The following is a 21,293-nucleotide window of genomic DNA, read 5'->3' on the forward strand; positions in this document are numbered from 1 at the left end:
GGAGTTTGTTAATGATGATTATTTGTTGATTCTTGGAATAGATTTTTTTTTTTTTTGATGGATGGGAATTTCAGATTATTTCATGTTAAGAGTCAGCAATGTGAAATCTGTGAAGTATTCGTTTTCTCATACCTCCTGGTGAAGATTAAGGAACTAAGGATGAGTACATGTCCTTCTCTGTGATTCTGCTCGTCATCTTTGGAGAAGACTATTTATGCAGGCTTGGGTATGTCCTTTGAAGATAGAAGACCTGCTTCAGATTTGGTTTGAAAGGTTTGGTGGGGCAAAGGAGTAGAAGTTGCTTTGGAGAAATGCTGTGATGGCAATTCTAGGGAATATTTGGTTTGAGAGGAATGGCCTCGTCTTTAATGGTTTTACTGTTCCCCATGACTTGTGGTGGGATGAAGTAACTTTGGTAGCATATTTATGGACTAAGGTGGTTGGGGGCTTTCCAAAGCTGTACAATATGGATTTATGATAGAACTTGGCTAATTAGCAACTACTCCCTCCGATCCTAAATGTTCTTTCCATTTTGACTGTACCTATTTGCTAATGCATTACTTTGACCATAAATAATTGTAGTACTATTAGTAAATAGTATAACAATTGAATATGAATAAACTACTCATTGAGACAAATCAAATAAGACCAAAAATGACTATATTATGTTTTATATATTGAAAACAATTTAGAAGATTCTCTCAACTTATGAATAGTACTAAGATTCCACATGGGAAGAACAAAAATGAACGGAGGGATTACTATAGTAGTAATAGTAGTACTATGTTAAATGCTTCTTTATAAGGTCACCTTGTCCTCTTGTTGCAATTTAATTCTAACAGATTAATGAACTAATTTTATTTTTGTCAGAAGGAAAGTTATAATTTAAATGTTCTCTTACCCATTAATAACAATTTTGATCTTAATTACGTTTAAGAGCATAATGCTGTTATATCTGAGTTTTGGATGCATAGTTGCTTTTAGATTGAAGGTAAATTAGCTTACTAAATTTCTATATCCTTGGTAACTTCATCTTTGCCCCTCCCCTTCTCTGCTTATGATTGTCTCACCTTTCCATATAATGTTTTTGTGCTACTTTTTTTCTTCCTGATATTCTAATGTATGATGCATATATTTTTCAGGGATCATCTGTACTCATTTGCGAAATCTAATATTGCATCTTCGTTGTCCTTACGTGGTGCCATGTCAGGAGTGACTGGTTCTCTATATATGGATGAGTTCTCTGTGATTTTGCAGGTAAGCCCTTTATTTACTGCCTGGTGATAGATATGTGTTAGAGCTTTAGTGGTCAAATTAGATATGATAGTGTTATAGTTATCTTTATCTTTTTAAACTTCTTTTACCACAGGTTTGGCTTTGATGTGCTTATTATAGACATAGTAATTTAGTATTGTTCGCTTCTTGATATGTGTTTTGTATTCTATTCACGTGGACACTAAAGTGGAATTTATGTTATTTGTTTTCTGTATATTCTGGATTATGGATCTTAGAGATTATCCCACATTTTGGCAGGTTGTTGAAAGTTTATTTTCTGCAGCATCAACATCCTCCCTTGGTTGCTCTGGTTTGCATGCAGTCCAAAATCCTTTGTTAATATCTGAAAATCAATCTCCGCAGACAGGACTTATAAATGAGCGAATGCAGATCGGAGATAACAAGGAGGCAGCTTCGAGCTTTGAAAGTGTTTACTGTTTTATAAAGCCAGTTTTGAACTTTCCCCATTTGATATTATCCTTCATAACTGCCGGAATGGAACTGACAGAAGACGCCTTTCAATGCTCATTGATGCTAACAATATTCAAAACCTGGGCTTGGCAGACTTGTCTAATTGTGGAATTTGGCTTTCCATTCAGAAGACATGCTTGGATGCTTCTGTTGGGGACACCAAGGCTGAGGCAAATGCAAGTGTTCATGAATTTCAAGCTATTATGTTCAGTTACAAAAGTCAGACTGGAAAAGCTGATAGTAGTGATAAATCTGAAGTCAAGAATGCAGTTATACATTCTGCTGATTGCATGCATGAAGTTTCCCTTTCTAGTTGTACATTTAATCTGTTGTTGGAATTTGTGAATGGTTCAGGAGCACGTAGAAAAGCTGGTAGTGAAGCATCTACTAGCAATCCCAAAGGTGTATTTAGTTCTCTCTTGAATATTGATAATTTGAATTCGAAGCAAATTCATGATGAAGGTTCTGAGTCTAATGTATCAGCTTCAATGCCAAGTTATATGCTGGTAATAAACATCACTGTAGAAAAGGTTTTCATTGCGGCATGCTCAATTAAGAATGGAATTTTTAGGGCTCACCCGGAGGATAAGCTACATTTATCACTATCTGTTGGAGGAGACTTTCAGAGTATTGTCTTCGGTATCCAGGTCTGAATCTTGTAATTGCAATAAACAGTTTTTTTTTTCCTCATCTTATCTTTCTTCTCTTTCTAAGCTTTTTGAAATATGGTGAGTGTTATGGCTCGCCTATCTAGTACAACAATGCTTTAGATATATACTTTTTCTAAACCAGTCAAATGGGTCTGTCCTAAAGCCGTTGACCTATTTTGCCTATTCTCCTACTGTATTTGGTACTACTTTCGTGAATTAACAAGTGAGGATCACACTCCTCTTTTTTCCTGTGAGGAGATCTGTATTAAGGGTTTTGCCAAGTTCTAAGCAGAACTGAGCCTCTTGTTTTTAGCTTGTGAGTTTCACACTCAGAGGTAGCATTATAATTGAGTAGCTTTAAAATGATTCAATTTAGACATTAGCTTCTTGATTTATGGGTTTTTATTTTATTTTTTATTTTTATTTTATTTATGAATGAGGGGGAAGATGGTGTGTTGCAAGGACCTTAGCATTAAATCATAAGGTTTCCACCTATAGATTCCATTCTGGTTATATAGCTTGATCCCTTGACTATATTTCAGGATCATAGATGCCCCCATATTCTCATTAATACCAAATATATATTCTCTGACTTGTCTAATTGTAAATTGTGAACTTATGCAATCTTTTCCATCATATTTGTCTTTATTTATTATTGCATTCTGATATGGACATATTGGAAATAGATAGATGGCTAATTTCATTTAGTGATGAGTGCCTCGTTTGTTGTACATTCTTCTCGTTCAGAATAATAGATCTGGGAGAATCATGTTCTATGTTTTTTGGGGTTGCTTATCTCCTGCTACACATCATCATTAATTTTTTTTTAACCTACATAACCTTTATCAAACTGGCCAAATACATAGTAACAAGAAGTACAGTACAATTTTAGTAATACTCTAAATGTCATGTGATGGTTGGGAATTTTGGTTTGGACAATCATATGAATCTTTATGTGCGAGGATGCCTCCAAACTAGAGAGATATTATTTGTCCTATCTGTCCTTGATATGTTGATGCAGGAGCTTTGCAGATTTCAGCAATCCCAACCTATGTAGTTGCCTTACCTTGAATCTATATAGAAGTTTCTAAAGATACCCATTCCCTGTACCTTCATCAGCTTCCGGCCTTCTGCCTAGTTCTTTTTTCCACTGTCTGAAATAAAGTATGAAATTGCTTAGAAATTTCTGTTGTGCGACAGCGGAAGCAAAGGTCGAAAACAAACAAGAAAACAATAAAGAAATTCAATGCAAACAATAAGAACAACACCAAGAATTTACGTGGTTCACTATCGATGTGATAGCTACGTCCACGGGCACCGAGATCGAATGATTTCACTATAAACTGCAAAGATTACAAAGATGATTCTTGTATTTCTCAAGAACGGCTCTCACTCTCTCTCTCTTAACCCTTATACTAATATTAGGGAGGTTTTATATTAATCCCTAAAATAAAAGATACTTGGGCAAAAAGATAACATAAAAGATAACTTTAAATCGTAAAATCCGCGTCTCCGCATTTTTCCTTCTCCGCCCGGTCAGACCGGGCAAGGTCTGCCCGATCGGGCGCGAGAAGAAAACTCCATACGAATGCTTCAACGTATCCAACCCCCACCGCCCGGTCAGACCGGGCAATGTCCGCCCGATCGGGCGGACAAAGCTACGAAGTACGAGTCACCTAATACTTATCAACAATCTCCACCTTGACGAGAACTCGTAGTCAGCAAACGACCCCATCAAGACATAGTGGAAAAACATCTCAAGCCAAACCCGATGCAAGACTCATGCATAAGCCATACATCCCGATAAGTCTTCAACCAAGACCCATCACATACTCGTCTCCAAGTATAACAACTCATAATGCTCCACCTGCATCACAAGCCCCGGGCAAGCTCCACCTTAAGGCCAACACACCTACACCAGGAGCTCCCCAACTTCGCCCCTCAGGGCCTACTACATCACGTAGTAATCAATATTTAGCAAGTCTAAGCAATGTTTAAACTTGCTAAACGGAACAGGCTTAGTGAAGAAATCAGCCGGGTTGTCAGCAGTCCCAATCTTCTTCACCTTAATCCTCTTGTCAGTACGCAAGAAATGATACCTGACATCAATGTGCTTCGTCCGATCATGGTGTACTTGATCTTTAGCTAAGCAAATCGCACTTAGACTATCACAATACACTGTAGCAAAATCCTGTGCAATACCCAGTTCACCTACTAGGCCTTTGAGCCAAATAGACTCCTTAGCTGCAGAAGTTAAAGCCATATACTCAGCTTCAGTAGTTGACAACGTAACTGATGACTGCAATGTAGACTTCCAACTAACCACAGAACCACCCAAAGTGAACACATAACCAGTCACAGACCTCCTGGTATCCACATCAGCTGCATAATCAGAATCACTGTACCCAGTGACCAAGCATTCCCTACCATTCCCGTACACAAGACCAATATCAGTTGTCCCTCTCAGGTAGCGAAAAATCCTTTTCACCCCTTGCCAGTGTTCCCTCCCAGGTCGAGCCATAAACCTGCTTACAACACTAACAGCATGCGCAATATCCGGCCTAGTACAGACCATAGCATACATCAAACAACCAACCGCGTTTGCATATGGAACTCTAGACATATAAGACAACTCCTCCTCTGATTGAGGTGACATAGACAAAGACAACTTACAACTAACAGTAGTTGGCGTACTTATAGGCTTCGATTTTTCCATCCCAAAACGAGACAAAATCTTTTCAATGTAGCTTTTCTGAGTCAAGAAAAGCTTACCTCTAGCCCGATCCCTGTAGATCTCCATACCCAAAATCTTCCTAGCTGCACCCAAGTCTTTCATGTCAAACTCCGAGTTAAGCATCTCCTTTAATCTAGCAATATCAGATTTATTCTTTGTGGCAACCAACATGTCATCAACATATAACAAAAGATAAATCATGGAACCATTATCCAGCTTACTATGATACACACAGCAATCATATGAATTCCTGTCAAAACCTTGTGAAACCATAAAAGAATCAAACCTTTTGTACCACTGTCGGGGGGATTGCTTAAGTCCATACAATGACTTTAGCAATCTGCAGGCATAGTGTTCCTTTCCAGGAACTTCGAATCCTTCGGGCTGCTTCATCAGAATCTCCTCCTCCAAATCGCCATGAAGGAAAGCCGTTTTAACATCCAACTGCTCCAGCTCAAGATCAAAATGTGCTACAATTGACAATAACACACGGATAGAAGTATGTCGAACCACAGGTGAGAATATCTCAACAAAATCAACCCCTTCTACCTGACTGAACCCCTTAGCAACTAGCCTAGCCTTAAAACGTATTTGCTCAGTTTCCGACAACCCTTCTTTCTTCTTGTAAATCCATTTACAACCCACAAGCTTCCTCCCTTCCGGTACCTTTACCAGTTCCCACACTCTGTTCTTGTAAAGAGACTGCATCTCTTCACCCATTGCGGCAAGCCATTGCGCAGACTCACTACAACTAATTGCTTGTTTATATGTGGCAGGTTCAAATGACTCTACATCATCAGCTACACTCAATGCATAACCTGTCATCGCATCAACACAGCAATTTATTCCCTCCATCTCTTCAATCAATCTAACAGGCTTCTTGATAACTCGTTTAGGCATCTCAAGAATGGTGTCAGGTTGACTAGATGACCCCTGATTAGATTGCTCCACCTCATCCCCAGAGTTAGAATGAGTAGGAGTAATCTCAGGTTCAGGAGTACCCGGCACTGGAACATCAGCATCATCATCAATATATTGTACCCGAGGTAAATCAGCAATGGTAGACTGATGTACCTCAAGTACCCCATCTGTCTGTAATAAATTGTCTCCTTCCCTTCTCAAATCTGAAATCTCTGCATTTTTAATTGAATACATGGTGTTTTCATCGAAAGTAACATCCCTACTAAGAATGACCCGACCCTCCGAAGGTGAAAAAATTCTAAACCCCTTCACACCATCCCCGTACCCAACAAAACACCCCTTCTTGGCTCGTGGATCCAGCTTACCCTCAATAACATGATAATAAGCAACACAACCAAAAATCTTCAAATTCGAAAAATTAGGCAACTTACCACTCCAGATCTCAAACGGAATTTTGGAATCAATTCCAGAATGAGGACCCCTATTAATGACATAACAAGCTGTTAACACAGCTTCACTCCAGTACCTCCTCCCAAGCCCTGCATTAGAGAGCATGCATCGAACTCTCTCTAGCAGTGTCTGATTAACCCGTTCTGCTACACCGTTCTGCTGTGGTGTCTTCCTGACAGTATGATGCCGACCTATACCCTCATCTGCACAGAACTGATTAAACTCGTCTTTGCAAAACTCTAGCCCATTGTCCGTTCGTAGCTTCTTGATCTTCCTTCCTTGTCGATTTTCCACCAAAGCTTTCCATTGCTTGAAAACTTTGAAGGCCTCATCCTTTGACTTAAGCAACCTAAGCCATGTGTATCGGGACTTGTCATCAACAAATGACACAAAATAGTGGTAACCTCCCATACCTTCAACTCTAGATGGACCCCAGCAATCTGAATGGATGTAATCGAGCACTGCATCAGTAATGTGAGCACCCTTGCTGAACTTTGACCTGTGTTTCTTACCAAACACACAATGCTCACAAAATTCAAGGTTGGCAACCTTGACCCCGGATAGAAGACCCCTCTTGGACAATAGCTGCATCCCCTTCTCCCCCATATGATCAAGCCTCATGTGCCAAATCTTAGTCATCTCCTGGTGAGATACAGATGCGCAAACCGCAGAACTAGGCAGTGTAACACCCTCAAAAACATAGAGGGTGTTCCTTTTGATACCCTTAAGTACCAACTCAGAACCTCTGAAAATACACAACTCCCCATCTGAAAACACACCATTGTACCCCAAGTCATCCAGGGTACCCAATGAAATCAGATTTTTTTCCTAAAGCAGGAACATGCCGTACATTAGTCAAAGTTAACCTCCGCCCATCAACAGTCCTCAACCTCATGGAACCAATACCTGTGACCTTACATGGAGCATTGTTACCGACTATAACCATACCCCCATTGCGAGGTTCATATGTATCAAACCAATCTCGACGTGGACACATATGGAACGAACACCCCGAATCTAGAACCCAGTTATCAGATAAATCATCAGACCTAGCAGAACTGACTAATGCTAAATCTTCCTCTGAATTATAGCTCTCATTCGGTTTCTCTTCAACTACAGCAGCCTGGGACTTGTTTTTCCTCACCGGACAATTATTCCTAAAGTGACCCGGTTCTTTACAGTAATAACATGTTTTAGTAGTAGTTTTACTAGATCCATCCTTGCCGTTTCCAGCACCCGACCCAGCATTGTTCCCCTTGTTAAACCCCTTATTCTTTTTAGACTTTCCGGACTTAACAAACAACCCACTACCATTATCCCCATTATCACTCGTAGCTTTCATTCTGAGTTCCCTAGTATGAAGTGCTGCCTTCACTTCTTCTAAGGTTATAGAATCCTTACCAACAACAAAAGACTCTACAAAATTCTCAAAGCTAGACGGTAGAGATACAAGTAAAATCAACGCAGCATCCTCATCATCAATTTTAACATCTAAATTACGTAAATCAAGCAAAATAGAGTTAAGTTTTTCTAGATGTTCCCGTAAGGAAGTACCTGACTGCATCCGGAGGCTAAACAACCGCTGTTTCAGTAATAATTTGTTGGTCAACGACTTAGTCATATACAATGACTCCAGCTTCAGCCACAATCCAGCCGCCGTTTCCTGATCAGCCACCTCCGTGATGATTTGATCATCAAGACTAAGTAATATGGTAGAGTGTGCCTTCTCTTCCATAACTTCTAACTGCGGGTCAGTCGGTCCATCTTCTGACTCCGAAGTAGTACTCTTTGGAGCCAACGGACGCCATATCTGCTGTTGTTTTAACAGAGCCTTCATCTTAATTTGCCATAGCCCGAAACTATTTTTCCCGGTAAACTTCTCAATTCTTATTGTTGAATCTCCTGCCATTGTTATCTTCAAGAAACTCTCCAAGGATTGAACCTGAGCTCTTGATACCAATTGTTGTGCGACAGCGGAAGCAAAGGTCGTAAACAAACAAGAAAACAATAAAGAAATTCAATGCAAACAATAAGAACAACACCAAGAATTTACGTGGTTCACTATCGATGTGATAGCTACGTCCACGGGCACCGAGATCGAATGATTTCACTATAAACTGCAAAGATTACAAAGATGATTCTTGTATTTCTCAAGAACGGCTCTCACTCTCTCTCTCTTAACCCTTATACTAATATTAGGGAGGTTTTATATTAATCCCTAAAATAAAAGATACTTGGGCAAAAAGATAACATAAAAGATAACTTTAAATCGTAAAATCCGCGTCTCCGCATTTTTCCTTCTCCGCCCGGTCAGACCGGGCAAGGTCTGCCCGATCGGGCGCGAGAAGAAAACTCCATACGAATGCTTCAACGTATCCAACCCCCACCGCCCGGTCAGACCGGGCAATGTCCGCCCGATCGGGCGGACAAAGCTACGAAGTACGAGTCACCTAATACTTATCAACAATTTCTTTCATCAATTTTGTTGCTATTGTCTTTAGTTTGTTTTGTGCTCTGATTTAGAATCTCTGACGGGAATGACATTAAGAGTTTTTAACAGGGTGGTCATATCTTCATCGAAACTAAGGTTTTGGCGGGGTTCGCGCGCTGTGTTACTTCATATCTTCAATTTATTAGGAATCTTATCAAGCATTACCTGCAAAGAAAATTCTCGGAGACAGCTGAAGGGGATTCAAATGATTTGGGTGAAAAGCATATCGAGGAGCCTGCTCAAACAAAAACTTCTTTTATCAAGCTGGAACTCTTGAAAGCATATAGTATTAAGGTGTCACAATTATCACTTGCACTTCTAGTGACTGATGAAGCTAGTATGTTATTTATTCCTATATAGTCTTGATTCCCTTCTGATGTGTTCTTTTTTTCCCCCTTAATTTTTTTTTGATGGGGGGGGGGGGGATTGTGAAAGAGTTATAACTCAGAGATTAATGCAGTGATTTTTGCTGTTTTCATCCAGGAGTGGTCAAGGAAATCATAGGACGAGTTGATTTGAACTTAAAATTATGGTCAGAGAATCTAAAGAAGAAGTTCTTGTTGAACATTTCTCATTTGGATATCCTTTCTCTGATCCTTAATGAAGGCATGGGGAAATCAGTTGAAAACATTCAAATGCCACATTTTTCTTCTGTTGGACTAAGCCATGATTCATCATGGTTCAATCATGATGATTCTACTGTACCGGTTCCGGATGGGGAAGAGACATCTTTGTTGTCTAAAGATGCAAGTTTCTCAAGTCCACTTGCTTCTACAAAAAGCTCTTTTGCTAATGACTCTGCATCTCAAGTTGTCGAATCAAGTGAAAGTTCTGGAAATCATATCTTGGAGCGATTGGCTACTTCTATATCAGCTGAGAAACCTATCTCAGGGGATAACATTGGTCCAAATTGTTCAACTCAGGGATGGATTGGCAAAGGTTATGTTACAGGTTTAAATCTGACGATTTCTCTCTCTGAGATTCAGGTGAAATCCATATCTTTTTGCCAGTTGTAAAATTTGATTGTAATGAGTAATTTGTGATAATTTATGTTTAGGCTTCCTTTTTGGTTGTCATTGGCATCTTTGTTAATTATATTATAAATGTATTATGTATATATGCCTGCCAATTGACTTGATTAACTGAGCAGATGCTTCTGACTACTGTTGAGTCCTTGTCTGAGATTTCTGGGAACAGTGCTACTACTGATGTCGAAGAAAGGAGTTGGACAGCAAGCTACCAGGAACCTGAAATAGATTTGGAAGCTGCACTACCTGATGGTAATTAATACAACTATACACGTGGTAACACGGCTATTTCAGGGTGTTTGGATTAAGCATGCTGTTGTAATATGTTTAGGTGCTATTGTTGCGATCCAAGATGTCCATCAACATTTGTACGTAACTGTTGAAAATATGCAAAACAAATATAAATTACGCGGTGCAGTTCACTATTCTCTTGCTGGCAAAAGGGCTCTTTTCAGGGTAAGAATGTCAATAATATGCACTGCTTTGGGTCATTGAATTCTGGTTTTGGGTGTTTTTTTTTTGATATTTATCAATTAATCAATCAAAGCCTTATTCCCATAAGTGGGGTCGGCTATATGAACTGAAAGTAATTATTCCGTATAGTCATCACAAAAATCTTCCTCATCCGCCCCTTACGATCAAATACCTCATTCTCATGCAAGTCCAGATATCCGTCCTTACTCCTTCCAACCAAGTCATATTCGGTCTTCCTTTACCTCGTTTAACCTCTCCATGATCCCACTCGTCAACTCTTCGTACCGTTGCACCTTGGGGTCTTCGTCTTACATGCACGAACCAACATTTACGATTTTCCCATAGTTTGTATGCAATGCCTGCAACACCCACTTTCTTGCGAATAACTCTATTTCTGTTTCTATCTCTTAGAGTGTTCCCGCACATCTATCTTAACATGTGCATTTCCGTAGCCTCCATCTTCTTAATGTGCTCCTTCTTAGAACCATAAAGCAACACTGGTCTTATGATAGTCTTATAGAATTTTTCCTTCAACTGTAAAGGAATGTTCGGTCACATAACACTCCTGTGGCTGCTCTCCATTTAAGCCACCCCGACTTGATTATGTGGGCCACGCCTTGATGAATGTCACCATTCTTCTGGATGGTTCGATCCAAGATACTTAAAAACTCACTCATGGTCAAATCCTTTCCATCCAAACTCACTACATCATCGCTTGTCCCCCTCTGTGTACCCAAGTGACATACTAAATATTCAGTCTTACTCTAACTTAGCTTAAACCCTCTAGATTTGGCATTAATCCCAGCTTTAGTTTCATCCACCAAAATGATATCATCCGCAAAGAACATACACCATGGGACCTCATCTTGAATTGGCTTGGTTACTTCATCTAGAACCATTGCAAAAAGAAAAGGACTTAATGCAGACCCTTGATGCAATCCAATTGTAATAGGAAAATCTTTTGTTAACCCACCACATGTCCTCACATTTGTTGATACATCCCAATACATATCCTTAACCAGGTCCACGTACCTTTGTGGGATACCTTTTTTCAATATTGCCCACCAAAGTACCTTTCTTGGCACCTTGTCATAGGCCTTCTCTAAATCAATAAAAACCATATGGAGGTCCTTCTTTTTTACCCTATAAAACTCCATCATTTGTCTTATCAAATGGATTGCTTCCATAGTAGATCTCTCTAGCCAAATTGGTTATCCGAAATGCTTGTGCATGCCCTCAGCCTATGTTCTATCACCCTTTCCCACAATTTCATAGTGTGGCTCATAAGCTTGATCCCTTGGTAGTTAGAACAATCTTGAGAGTCTCCTTGTTCTTATAGACCGGAACCAAGGTGCTCTTCCTCCAATCTTGCGGGATGTTTATGATTCGAATATTCCTGAATTTCTGCTGGACTATCATGTCACTGTAGAAGTCTGATACAAGTATAGGTGCTGCCTGTAAAGATCTTATCTTAAGTTTTTAACTACTCTATTTATCATCTCAGAGCCTTATGTATAATTTTGGCCACTATGACTTGGCTGTTTCATACAGTATTTCATTCACTGTACTCTTTCTATCCTGAGTAATTAGAGACTGTTGCACATCATCTGCATGTGGCCTAACTATATAAAGGTAATGCATAAGTGTCACTGGAAGAAAGAAGCTAATTGTTCTGTCATGAAGCAACCAACACTCTCTTTGTAATTCTGGAAAATATTAAATTAGATCGATCTAAGTATGTTCCTTATAAAATTTTGGCTGCTTAAGCCAGCAAAGATATATAAGCTCAGAAAATTCTGGCTGAACCTTGTATGTGCTGGATAACTGTATGTTTGGGGCCAATTGATTTTGGCTGCAACTAGGAATTGTCATCAGTTAGGCTCATTTCATCCTGTCCAAGCGTGTCCTCAGGCATGAGGGATGAATCTGCCAAGAGATTTAAAACGAATACTTTGAGGCTGAGTGCTAATCACACAGAATGTTATAGTACTGTCAGAAAACTATAACAAACTCTTAACTTTCCTGGTCAGAAGGGTTATTGAGAATTATCATATCGGGCTTCATTCTTCTTGGAATTTCTCAAAAATTATGGTTTGACTTGTGGAGAGTACACAAAAGAAATGGCTGAAGAGGAACTGGACGCTCAAATTTGGCAGATTTTTGTTTTCTTTTAAATGAGTAATAGAGGGCCATACTGGAGACAAGAATGTGGACAATATATGAAACTCTGTTTTATTTTTTAAATTTTTTTAAATTGGATTAATAATGGATTTTTAGATATAGTTCTTGAATATGACCTTTTTTCTCCCCGCTTCTCTTCACATGTAATCAGGTTAAGTGGCAGAAGCGAAGTATGTGGAATTTTTCAACATCATGGTTTTCATTGATGTCACTGTATGCTAAGAGTGATTCAGGGGTTCCTTTGCGTCTAAATTACTTGCGATCATCTGGTTTTGTTGACATCTCCAGCAATGATGATAGTGCATGTTCACTTTGGAAGATTGCTCCTTGTAAGCATGAGAATTATGAGGATAATGCTGATCTAGAACCTTTAAATCACATGTGTAAAAATACATTCTATCTTGTTAACAAAAAGAGCGATTGTGGTACTGCTTTTGTTCATGGTGCTATGGAGTTTGTGGAAAAGCCTGGAAATCCATTCAAGTTCAAAATTTTTAATGGCCTTCCTGTGGTTCCTGATTTGAGGATGACTGAAACCTGTCCACCTGAAACACATTGCCTTGCATCCTTGGATGGTCAAGATATTTCTGAAGAAGCTGGAATGGCACCTTGCATAAGTTTGACAATTGAGAAAATCTCCTTAATCATTGTGCATGAACTGTCAGATCCCAGGGACAAATTACCTCTTCTTCAAGGATCTATAGATGGCACTGAACTTGTTTTTCAGATACTTCCCCAGAAAACCAGGGTGATGAGCACATTAACTGCCATGCTTTACTATTTTGATGTGTATAGAGTCATTTGGTGAGGGATTATTCATTTATCTATTATAATGTTCTTCTTTGGGAAAGTAGCTTATGGTTTTGTCTTCAGTCTTTAATCAATCACTTCCCTTTTACATTGTCCAAATTGCAGGAGAGAGTTTGTTCAGCCGATTGAACTGTGTATCTACTGGCGATTAACCACCCCTTCACAGGTTACAGAAATATCAAATCACGGGATGCTCTCTCGCCTTTATTTTAGAATGCAGGAGGTTAGGAAGATGAATATACAAGTAAAGAAATGAGTGTTCACAGTCTATAGCTCATAATGTTTACATCTCAATTATCAATTTTCTCGCAATCGCAGCTGGATTTTTCATTAACGGAGGTTTTGCTGGACATGCTACTGTACGTGGTTGGAAAACTGGATTTGGCTGGCCCATTTGCTGTTAGAAATTCTGCTATATTGGTCAACTGCTGCAAGGTTTTCTCTACTTAGGTTCTCAGAGAAATGATATTCATGTGTGCATGTAAATAAGTTTTTATTAGTTGCATAATGTTTGCAGGTGGAAAATCAATTGGATCTGGACCTTCTTTGCCATTTTCACAATAATCAATCTGCAAGAGTTGGCAGGAGACAGTCAGCTTTCATTTCCTTGAGGTGTCTCCGTGTCTGATTCTTTCCCCATTATATATATATATATATATATATATATATATATATATATATATATATATATATTATTTTCTGATTTTTTATTGTTTTATTTTTTTAATTTTTGTAAAATATTTCTGTTACTCAAATGTCTTCCAATAAGGAGATTTAATTGAATCTTACGGAGTATACACATCTTACCAAACTTTTAGATATTAGGATGTTGCTTTTGGAGTAAGACACAAGTCACCGGAAGTGTTTTTCCCTTGGATCAATATTCAAAAGGTGGGCTGTCTGCCTGTCTGGGGGAAAGTATAGATGGTTCTTGATTTCTTGTCCAAACTTTTGGAAAATTCCTGCGTAAGCTAGAATTCTGTTCAAGGATTCTTAAAAGGAAATATTTTAGAATATATGCGGATTAGAGAAATCCAGTTTATATTACCATGAGCCTGCCTGGCAGTCTGTGTCTTTCCCTCTAGGCTCTCGTCCACCTTCCTCAAGCCCCATCCTGCACATCTCAGACAATCTTCAGTGCAGCATCTTGTTCATTCTGATGTTCTTTAACTAAATATCAATTCTGTCCTCTCATTGGTCTTTGTTGTTCTCCTGTTTTGTCGGTACATGTACTTTTCTACCTGTGCATAAATTAAAAGAGTTATCTTAATTAGTTTTTGGTGACCCTACTTGAATAATTCTGATCCATGACTGAATGCTAGTCTGGTTCCTGCAAGAAAGTGATACTAGGCTTTGTTCAACGACAAAAAAATTCTGCCTTTACTGGTGTATAATTATTTTCTTTTTTATGTTTCTTTTACATGCATAAGCACATTTTTTTGTTAACCCTCCACCCCCCTCCCCTCCCCCCAAAAAAAGCATTTTCTTGCAAATGGATTTACGAATTTGATCTTCATCCAAGGCACCTAGAGGAGCCTCCTGAGTCATCCTATGCAACAATTTTGCTTGAAAATCCTGGAATATCTTCAACTTCTTCAGTTCATGTACCTCTTTCCAGAACTCAGATTTTTGCTTGGAGAACATGCATTACATCACAGCAAGGTAAATTGTTTGACTTTAACTAGTAGTTATGGCTTGTTATGCTAATGTGAATATGTGATAATTGCTTCATGCATAAGGTTGCCTGAGTCCTAGGCGCTTTACCTAAATGAGTCAAACAGAAACACAATTCTTTCACAGGAGTGTCAATTCCCACGCTACAATTTTCTAAATCCACTTTCATATAGTTATAATTTTATGGCTTGATTGAATTAAAGTGGTGTGGGAATAGATAGATATGAAGTGGCAATAGACAATTTTTTCTTTTATTGCTTCAAAGATGGAATAATTTCACACTCATAATCTTCTTGTTTTGGTGGTCGAATGGCAAATGAAATTGTATTACCTTTGTGTAAAACAGAGCATTTACCGACTATTCACAAGAGAAGTGTTTTCCCAACGCAACAAATTCAGTGTTATGACTTTTGTCAAATTTAGCCACAACTTGGACCGATACATATCTCATTCTCTCCCTCTAAACATGAGAGAACAAACAGACAACTACCTATAAAATAACAGAACTTTCAAACCAACTGTTGTATTCTGAACATCACGCTTTTTGGCTTTTTTAGTACATGTTTAAGTTAGTATAAGACTCTTAATGTGGACCCAAGATCTATCCATTGGAAAAGTGTCATGATAAAGGAGCATGCTTTGATCAGGATGGAACTATGGGTAAACCTATAAACATATGATATTGTCATTTACAAAATGTCTACTAATTTCTATAGTGTAATCATGAATGATCATGAATCCAATATGGATATTTCCTTTTGTTATTTTAGCATAGTTCACGATTTCTTAATATGCTTGCCTTTGATCTGCACAGATTTACGAACCTGTCCAGGGCCAATCATTGTTTTTGATGTTTCAAAGAATGCTGAGGTATAAGACTGTATTGGCTCAGTTAAATGTAAATAGAGGTTGCAAACACAAGCATATATCCATTACTATATTTCACCGTGTATATGACTGCATTGGCCATTTACAGGAAGGTTTATCGCTTAATGTGTCCCCTTTACTAAGAATTCATAACAATACTGGATTTCCAGTGGAGTTGCGCATCCAAAGGCCTGAATCAATGGAAGCTGAATCTGCATCGGTGGTGCTCAAAGAGGGGGACACTGTTGATGACTGCATGGCAGCATTTGATGCTATTAGTTTATGTGGTGGGCCAAAGAAGGCACTGTTGTCTTTGGGTGTAGGTATGCTTTTCCTACGTCTTAAGTTCCTCTTACTGGTCCTAAATTGTTCTTGAATAATTTGTCAATTACTACCTAGCAAACTTGCCTCCTTGTAAATTACTACCTTTCAACTGTGTTTTTGCGAATTATTATCTAATGAACTCTATCGCGTTTACTATTGTTACCTTAAGTGTACTTTCCGGTGAATTTAGCATACAAATGATGTCATAATAGATGTCAATGCATTTAGAGCTTTTAGTAAATAGCAAAGATACTTAATTAAAAACAAAAAAAAAAAAAATGGAAATTTAATCTAATAGCTTTAAATGCATTAACATCTATTATGACGTCATTTTTTGGTTAAATTCACTGGAAAGTACACTTAGGTAGTAATAGTAAACGCGATTTAGATCATTAGGTAGTAAGTCGCAAAATAAAAGGTAGTAATTTTCACAGAGACTAGTTAATTAGATAGTAATTTTATTTCATTCATAGTGCCTAAATTTATTTTATTTTTTTATAAAGTCTAATGCAGTAATAACTTAAACGTCTTTAGAAAGAGTATAAATTAAATTTCAAGATAATTATTTCATTTAAAAAATATTTTTCTTTTGGTAAGTTATTACTAAATTAACATTATGATTCGTTATAAATTAATAAAAGCCGTGCATGGCACGGGACATAAGCTAGTTGGAGCCTGAAGTAGAACTTAATGATATTTTGTGAACCAGAATAGTGCCTTGGGCAATATGTCTGACATTGAAATATTTGCATCAGGTCGTCAAGATGCAGTTTATAGCTTTGTCAAAGATACTTGCATGACATTTTAAATGCTAGTTTTTAATGGAGACATGTAGCGCACTCCTTGTCATAGAGAGACTTGATCACTTTGTTTTGATGATAGAGTTGTCTACCTTGATTGAGTTGGAAAATGTTAAAGTATCTTGTTTGAGGAATGATATTGGCATTGTGGCACCTTGTTGTTGATATTTTTTTTTTCCTGGTAGTAACTAGTTTAAGTTAGGATGAGTTATTGATTTATTGCATCACATTCTCTTGTTGATGTCAGTAAGAATTAAATTATCTCACTGATCAAAGGATTGGTATTGTCTTCCAAATAAATACTAATGCATAGTAATTGGAGATTATGGCTGCAATAGGAGGAGAAGGTTTGATGTGCTCTTTGAGAAACTAGAGTTTCAGGAATACTTAAGGATGGAAAAAGGAAAGAGAATATTTGTTACTATTTTCTCATTCTCAGACCCTGGAAGAAAGTAAATACATGAGAACTGCTTAGTATTAAGGTGCTAAAGATGTTGATATTTATTACTGTGATACATTTAATACTTTGTTGTATCATCTGCTGTTTCAAAATACTTGCTGTTGAGCCTTTTGGTTTTGATGGACAAATTGACAAACTCGACTAATGAATGTTTTGAGTCTTTGGTGAATAAAGGATTCAAGCAAAGTTCGTTCCGGAGTAGGAACTTGGATGCGGAGTAGCATTCTTTAAAAAGCCTCGTGCAAATCTCACGTTCTAGTTTTAATTGTGAGCACTCAATAATATAAAGTCGGAAAGGAACTCAATGACTTATGTTAAAGACTACTGGAATAAAAGTTAGTTTTAAAAGATAATTTCTTAAAGAAAAGATAATTTGTAAAAGTTTTAATAAAGATAATTATCGAAGATAATTATCTAGTTGTTTTAATAAATAATAAATTTATCTTTTCAAATAAAATCTTTTTAAACAAACTTTTGATAATCTTTTAAATAAAATATTTGATAAAGTTAGCAAGTGGTTTTTCTGTGAGAAAATCTTTTATACGGCTAATGGTTATCAAGTTGTTAGGATAGTGGTTTAATTAGATAAGGCTAGGAAACCTCTTCATGATCACAATCTGTCAAGATAACTCCACAAGTTGTTAGTGGGTTGTTGACATGTGGACGTGATTATGGTGGAGGTTAATGACTAAGCCTTCTCTATAAATACTCGTGCAAACTATCTCAGAAAAACATAACTCTTAAGCATAAAAATTCCAGTAGCCATCTAATAACATAAAGAGAGTTATTTTCCTTCATATATTCTTGAGTGCAATAGGTATTTGTAATCACAGATTGTATACAAGTACTTTGGGGTTGGGATTGTGAGTTTGTAAGGTGAGGTTAAGGAAGCTTCGTTGCTGAAGTCTTCTGTGAGAGTTGGGAACAAGTTCCTAATTTGGGGAACTTGTTAACGGGTTTGAATCTTCACTTGTACAGAGTTTGATTACATAGTGGAAATTTAGAAAAGCCTATATCTTCTCTCGTCATTATTTCATTTAGTTAAATTCCGCAAAAAGTTTTTAGATTTCACCTCAAATACAATTCACCCCCCCTCTTGTATTAGCCAGTTAGACTTTCAGTTGGTATCAGAGCGGGAACTCAGAACACGCAGGCAACCCTGTTGAGTAAGTTCCTGGAAAATGGCTTACACAGAGGAAAAGGAATTCGGGAGTACATCCATTCAAAGGCCTCCATACTTCAATGGCAAATTTTATCCTTATTGGAAGGATAAGATGGAAATCTTTATCCAAGCAGAGAATTATCAGGTATGGCGGATTTTACAAGTAGGAGATTACGAAATTACGAAAACAAATGCTAATAATGAGGTAATCCCTAAACCTATGGATGAGTATGAAAAAACTGATTTTGAAAAACTTGAAATGAATGCTACTGCCAAAAAATTTTTAATTTGGGGACTTGGACCCGATGAACATACTCGTGTCAAAGGGTGCAAGTCCGCAAAGGAAATTTGGGATCTTCTGGAAGTTACACATGAAGGAACGTCAGATGTTAAACGTTCCAAAATAGACATTCTTTTGTCTCAGTATGAGCGCTTTGAAATGGGAAACAAAGAATCCATTAAAGACATGTTTACTCGATTTAAAAGTATTACTAACGAACTAACGTGTCTTGGCAAGATAATTCCTATAGATGAGCAGGTCAGAAAAGTCTTAAGAAGTCTTCCAGACAATGACAGATGGAGAGCAAAGGTTGCAGCGGTGCAGGAATCAAAAGACTTCACCAAGTTCAATCTGGAACAACTTGCGGGTTCCCTCATTACTCACGAGATCCAGTCGAACAATCGGACTCAGGAGACTGTCAAAAGTCAAGGGCTAGCATTAAGAGCTAATGAAGAATCCGAAGAGAAGTCTGACATCGATGAAGAAGAAGCTGCAATGTTGGTGAGAAGGCTGAAAAAATTCTACCGTAACAACAAGTTTTTAGACAAGAAGAAAGGATACAGTAAAAGAAATCAGGAACCCAAAGCCAAGTCTTCTTGTCACAAATGTGGAAGCACCAACCACTTCATCAAAGAGTGTCCATTATGGGAATCTGAGAAAGGCAAGGGAAAAGAAGCTGATCAAAGCAGAAATTCCAAGCCTAACTTTTCTAAAACAAATTTCAGGAAAGCAATGATTTCCACGTGGGGAGAATCAAGTTCCGAAGAAGTGGAACAGGAACACACAGACGATGAAGTAGCCAATCTCTGTCTAATGGCAAAGCATGATGATGAGGTAGTCATTCAACCTAGTTATTTGAAATCTCTCTCAAAGGATAAATTAATCTCTTTATTGTTAGAAACCTTAGATGAATATAAAGAATTATGTGCAAAACTAAGGCAAGCCGAAAAGGCAACTGGAATTTGTAGAGATCATGTTAAGTATCTGAATAGCTTAAGAAATGATGTTCAAGGCAGATTCTTTGAATTGTTAGATAAAAATATTATGCTAAAAGAATCCCTTGAAAGAGTCAAGAGTGAGAATATCATGCTGAATATTGAATTGACTCAATATAAAATGTTGTGTACTAACATTGATTCTTGCAGGTCTACTGAAGTTCCTTTAATCATGTTTAATAATGAACTAGAGCATGTTAAGAAAGAGATAAAGGAAACCAATGATAAAAATGAGAAACTAGAAAAGGACCTAGAAATTGCAAGAAAAAGTAAAAATACAGCAAGCACGGGTGTTCCCAAGTGGGTAAAGGAAGCTCAGACAAAAAGAACAGAAGGTCTAGGCTATGTTCATAAGAAGAAGTCCACTGGAAAGAAAAAGAAATATGTGAACTTACCTAGTGAGACCGTTTGTTCTTTTTGTGGTAAAAAGGAACATCGCAGTGAAGAATGTACTAAGAAAGCAAATCTGTACAATAAGAATGTGAACTATGTTTGGCAGAAGAAATCTGATTTAAATGTGTCAACACAGGAACCCATGAATGAAAGGGTTCCTGCTACTAACCCTTAATTTCTTTTGCAGGTCGCAGTGAGGGGGAACAACCAGTGGTACCTCGATAGCGGTTGTTCTAAGCACATGACAGGAGATGAATCCAGATTTCTCTCACTGACGGCCTATACAGGGGGAACAGTGACCTTTGGAGACAATAAGAAAGGCAACATTGTTGCTGTTGGCAAAGTAGGAAGGTCAAGTTCCCATGCAATTGACAATGTATTTTTAGTCAAGGGTTTGAAGCATAATCTACTCAGTATTTCTCAGTTTTGTGATAAAGGAAACTCTGTAAGCTTTTCTTCTGAAAAATGCAAAATCATCAACAATAACACTGGTAAAATCGTTTTGGAAGGAACTCGTAAAGGGAACACATATACCGTGGACCTTAACAAAGTTCCAAAATACAATCTATCTTGTTTAAGTGTTATTGAGGATGATCCACTTCTATGGCATAAACGTTTTGGACATGCTAGTCTTTCATTGCTTGACAAATTAAGGTCAAAGGACTTGGTAATCGGATTACCTTCTATCAAATTCCTAAATGACAAAATTTGTGAAGCCTGCATCAAAGGAAAGCATGTTCGATCATCATTTAAATCAAAGAAAATGGTAAGCACCACAAAACCATTGGAACTCATTCATATGGATTTGTGTGGCCCCGTTAGAATTCAAAGTAGAAGTGGAAAAAGATATGTC

The 21,293-nt window shown here is 37.8% G+C and overlaps 1 protein-coding gene across 2 annotated transcripts in view; it reads left to right on the top strand.

Moving 5' to 3' along the window:
• The first annotated feature begins 2,208 nt into the window (after window positions 1-2,208).
• The window catches only part of LOC110692715, a 33,005-nt gene continuing 13,920 nt past the window's right edge, over window positions 2,209-21,293 (top strand). Inside the window, exons 1-12 of one of the 2 annotated variants that reach the window (XM_021869758.1) lie at window positions 2,209-3,560; window positions 9,062-9,329; window positions 9,476-9,978; window positions 10,143-10,272; window positions 10,352-10,476; window positions 12,827-13,479; window positions 13,591-13,708; window positions 13,804-13,920; window positions 14,003-14,097; window positions 15,008-15,147; window positions 15,974-16,029; window positions 16,136-16,349. In XM_021869758.1, the coding sequence (XP_021725450.1) occupies window positions 9,601-9,978; window positions 10,143-10,272; window positions 10,352-10,476; window positions 12,827-13,479; window positions 13,591-13,708; window positions 13,804-13,920; window positions 14,003-14,097; window positions 15,008-15,147; window positions 15,974-16,029; window positions 16,136-16,349 (2,026 nt within the window). In that variant the 5' untranslated portion in view covers window positions 2,209-3,560; window positions 9,062-9,329; window positions 9,476-9,600. The remainder of the gene's footprint in view (window positions 3,561-9,061; window positions 9,330-9,475; window positions 9,979-10,142; window positions 10,273-10,351; window positions 10,477-12,826; window positions 13,480-13,590; window positions 13,709-13,803; window positions 13,921-14,002; window positions 14,098-15,007; window positions 15,148-15,973; window positions 16,030-16,135; window positions 16,350-21,293) is intronic. The other variant, XM_021869760.1, reaches the window with a different exon arrangement.

This window comes from Chenopodium quinoa, unplaced genomic scaffold (genome assembly GCF_001683475.1).
Source record: "Chenopodium quinoa cultivar QQ74 unplaced genomic scaffold, ASM168347v1, whole genome shotgun sequence".
NCBI lineage: Eukaryota > Viridiplantae > Streptophyta > Magnoliopsida > Caryophyllales > Amaranthaceae > Chenopodium > Chenopodium quinoa.